General features: G+C 52.2%; 1 protein-coding gene across 1 annotated transcript; it reads right to left on the bottom strand.

Moving 5' to 3' along the window:
* Positions 1–282: 282 nt before the first annotated feature.
* On the bottom strand, positions 283–3,955 carry LOC133925336 (protein NRT1/ PTR FAMILY 5.10-like). The gene is made up of 4 exons (XM_062371276.1): positions 3,686–3,955; positions 3,395–3,612; positions 1,372–1,871; positions 283–1,297 (listed from the first exon to the last, which is right to left on the bottom strand). Exons 1-4 carry the CDS (start codon positions 3,825–3,827, stop codon positions 496–498), a joined length of 1,662 nt encoding a protein of 553 aa, XP_062227260.1. The 5' UTR covers positions 3,828–3,955; the 3' UTR covers positions 283–495.

Below are 3,955 nucleotides of genomic sequence, written 5' to 3'. Positions count from 1 at the left end.
AGCTAGTTTGTGGATCTATTGCAGGTTGGCTCATTAAAATTATTGAATCCAACCCAGGGAAATCTGACATATTTGTCTCAAAAAATCATTCAAATTCTCCACGTGGCGCTATGTGATTGGACAAAAAAATACAACAGATTTTGGAACAAAAATATGCCAACAAACAATTAAACAAACTCTCTTTATCTTTCCCAACAAATTAAGTTAAAAATAGCTCCTCGTCATCCTGTAGCCGCAACCGCAAGGTGCACGGTCCAAGCATGACTCTGTTTTGCGGTCCAAGCATGACTCTGTTTTGCGGTCCAAGCATGACTCTGTTCTCGGTGTTTCTTGTCACCACGGTGAGGCCGGTGATACGCATCAGATTTCGTGTCCTTCAAAATTCAGGACTTCTTTTTGTAACATTCATAGAAGTTTCACGTACACACAACCAATGGATGAAGAGTGAAGGGTGAGGGAGAGGAGGACTCGAGTATGCCTAAGGTAGGAGCTATCTCAGTAAACCTCTGGCTCGTTGTCCTTTTTCTTATATACATACTTGCCAGCGTAGTGCAAGAACACGACCAGCTCCACGGCGCTCAGCGCGGCGAGCAGCCAATAGAAGTAGTCGAGGTGGGCGCGGTTGAGGTTGTTGGAGAACCATCCCTCGCCGCCGCCGCGCCGCGTCATCCCGTCGATGACCGACACCAGCAGCCCGCTGAGGAAGCTGCCGATCCCGAGGATGCTCAGGTACAGCGCCAGCCCCAGGCTCCGGAGCGAGTCGGGAACCTGGTCGTAGAAGAACTCCTGCAGCCCCACGATGGTGAGCACGTCGGCCACGCCGATCAGCACGTACTGCGGTACGATCCACCACAGGCTCATGGGCACCGTTGCGTTTGGGTCATCCACGATGCCGTGCTCCCGTGCCACGGCCAGGCGCTTGCCCTCCACGAGCGCGGCCGCCGCCATGGTCACGATGGCCACCGCGATGCCCGCGCCGATCCGCTGGAGCATGGTGATCCCGGAGGGGAGCCGCGTGAGGCGCCGCGCCAGGGGCACGATCGCGCGGTCGTACACCGGGATGAACGCGATGATGGTCACCCCGCCGAAGCTCTGCAGCGCGGCGGCCGGCACGTCGAGCACCTTGCCGAGGCTCCGGTCCAGGGTGCTGGCCTGCTTGGTGAAGAGCGTGCCAACCTGCGCGAACACGATGGCGTAGATGAGGCTGGTCGCCCATATCGGAAACAGCCTTAGAATCCCCTTGGCCTCCTCGACGTGCACCGCCATTTCTTTGTACCCTGCCATTGTCATCGCAGGCCTGAACAAATTTCATGCCACCATTAAATGCTACTCCGCACAAGTGACAGCATCGTCTAATAACGGTGTACTTACTTGTGATCACCGGGAAGAAACCCGGCGACCCATCTCTTGGACATGGCGAGGAAGGTGTTGCCGATGCGCGCGAACGGGTTGTCCTTCTCGGGCGGGTACATGCGGTACGTGCGCGTGCCGAGCAAGAAGATGGCCATGGAAAAGCAGACGACAATCCAGGGGATTCCGAAGCCGAGGCCCCAGCCGACGTTGTCCTGGACGTAGCTGAGCACGACGACGGCGACGGTGTCGCCCCACGACATCCAGAAGCGGAGCCAGTTGAAGAAGCTGCTGCGCGCCGCGGACTCCTCGGTGTCGCTGCGGTCGAACTGGTCGGCGCCGAACGCCTGCACGCACGGCTTGTGGCAGCCCTGCGCGAAGGCCACCATGTAGATGGAGACGTAGAACGCGAGCATGTGAGACCCCGACGGCCTGCACCGGGCCGCGCCGTCGACGTCGGAACAGATCTTCATAGCGTGGTCCGGCGGCAGCACGGCCGAGATGGTCACCATGCCTAATCCCTGAACAAGAACACATCGCGATGCACAGCTTGTGCGGTTAGAGCAGAACCACTTGGCAGTGTTACAGTTTACATAAAAACGATTCTTCCTAATTTACAGTGACAAAAAATTTCTTATCTTTCAATCACATAAATAAATTCTAAAATTTACTAGTGGATTGCAATATTTTGCTTGGCGCTATACTGCATATAAAACTATGTTGATTTGATTGCACGAACATGCTTTGTACTTTAAAATACAGACATTATCAGAATCGATCCCAACATGTGACGCAAGCAAACAATCCAAGGATCATTTGACAGTGCAATATGCGTCCATAAATTGTGATTCGTACTGCATATAAAACTATATCGGTTTGATTGCACGAACATGCTTTGTACTTTAAAGTACAGACATGGTCAGAATTGATCCCAAAATGTGACGCAAGCAAAGAATCCAAGGATCATTTGACACTGTTGTTGCAATTTACATAAAAAAGAAAGAGTCTTGCTAATTTTTGTCGCCTAAAACTGTATTATATTTCAGTTACCATAAAATTGTTACAATTTAGGAGTAACTGCAATCGTATAAACAGTTATTCGTAAACATAAAACTATGTCAAATTGATTGGATTCCTCTATGCACGATCAGAATCGGGCCCGACATGTGATGCCAAAGTAAACAAAGTGAGAGACGGAACCATTCCATCAGCCATGAGCTGGGGAACTGTAATGGGCTACACCCTACAGGCAATGGGTCGAACAACCGAATCAAGTAGGCCACAACTACCACGCCTTTCCCAAACTCGTCCTTATCAAGCAAAATTCTAACATTTTTTAATATACATTTATAAAAAAAATCATCTGTATCTTGACTTTTTTATATTCCCTCCAATACAAATCTTAACCTAAATAAACGGTCTTGATAAAACATACATCTATATGCTAATAAAATTTTCTCTTGATAAGGAAATGCTACTAGGGTGTTTGAAGTTTGGACGGGATATTTCACGCCTTTCAATTTTGTTCTTAGGTGGTGTATCGCTTTTTTTCTTTTTCTTTTGCTATAATTCTGATTGATGCGACATGTTCCCTCTATTCATGCTCCTTCCGTCCGGCTGGAGACGTATTTTGGGTCTACCAGAAGTTAGATTAACAAAGAACCATCTTCTAACGACCTTCACCTCGATGCGAAATTTACGCGCCGTCCAGAAGACAAGAAGCAAGATATACGGTTGCACGGCGCGTGGAAACTGGAGATTGACTTGAGGACTGTCGTCACAGAAGTACAGCAGTAACTTTTTGTTACTCACAAAGAGGCAAACGATAAGTCCCCACCACCACATCGTGTGCGCTGCACTGCCTACTGCGCTGTGAGAACCATGCTCACCATGAGGCTTTTACCATGTGTTAACAGTGCACACAAGCCAAAGCACCCATGAACTGTGAACCTACGCTACCATGCTGCCTGCCAATACATGAAAACGTGGTAGTAATAGATGGAGCGTGTCAATGCTGTCGCGTTGCGTGCGTGCGTGCGCGTACCAGGATGTAGAGCGCGGAGGCGAAGAGTATGGTGCGGTAGCGTCCGAGCCAGGAGTCGGCGACGCAGGCGCCGAGCAGCGGCAGCATCTGCGACGCCCCCGCCCACACGTTCACGGCCGCCGCGGCCGACGCCGTGCTCTCCCCGAGCGGCCCCGTCAGGTAGCTGATCAGGTTCGACGACACCCCGTAGAACGCGAACCGCTCCGCCACCTCCGTTCCTGCAAATCGATGTCAATTGCGCACGTACGCTCACACACACGTGGCGGCATCCACACGAGCGTGTGCACGTACCAATGATGAAGTTGGCGGAGAGCCACCGGCCGTGGCGCTTCCGGCTGACGGGGCTGCCGCGGTAGTCGACGGCGCCGGCCAGCGGCTCCACGTCGTGGAGCGACAGCAGCAGCGCGTCGGCCTCGGCCGCCTCCGGGTCCATCTCGCCTCTCCCCTTGCTTGCACGCACGCTTTCCTCTCGATCGAGTGGAGGTGGATGGAGGTGGAGCTAGTGCCCCTTGCTTGCACGCTTTCCCCCTTGCTTTGCGGAGTAGGCTAGTGGAGATGGAG

The sequence above is a fragment of the Phragmites australis genome, chromosome 1, assembly GCF_958298935.1.
Source record: "Phragmites australis chromosome 1, lpPhrAust1.1, whole genome shotgun sequence".
NCBI lineage: Eukaryota > Viridiplantae > Streptophyta > Magnoliopsida > Poales > Poaceae > Phragmites > Phragmites australis.
This window is presented reverse-complemented; position numbering and strand designations above follow the sequence as displayed.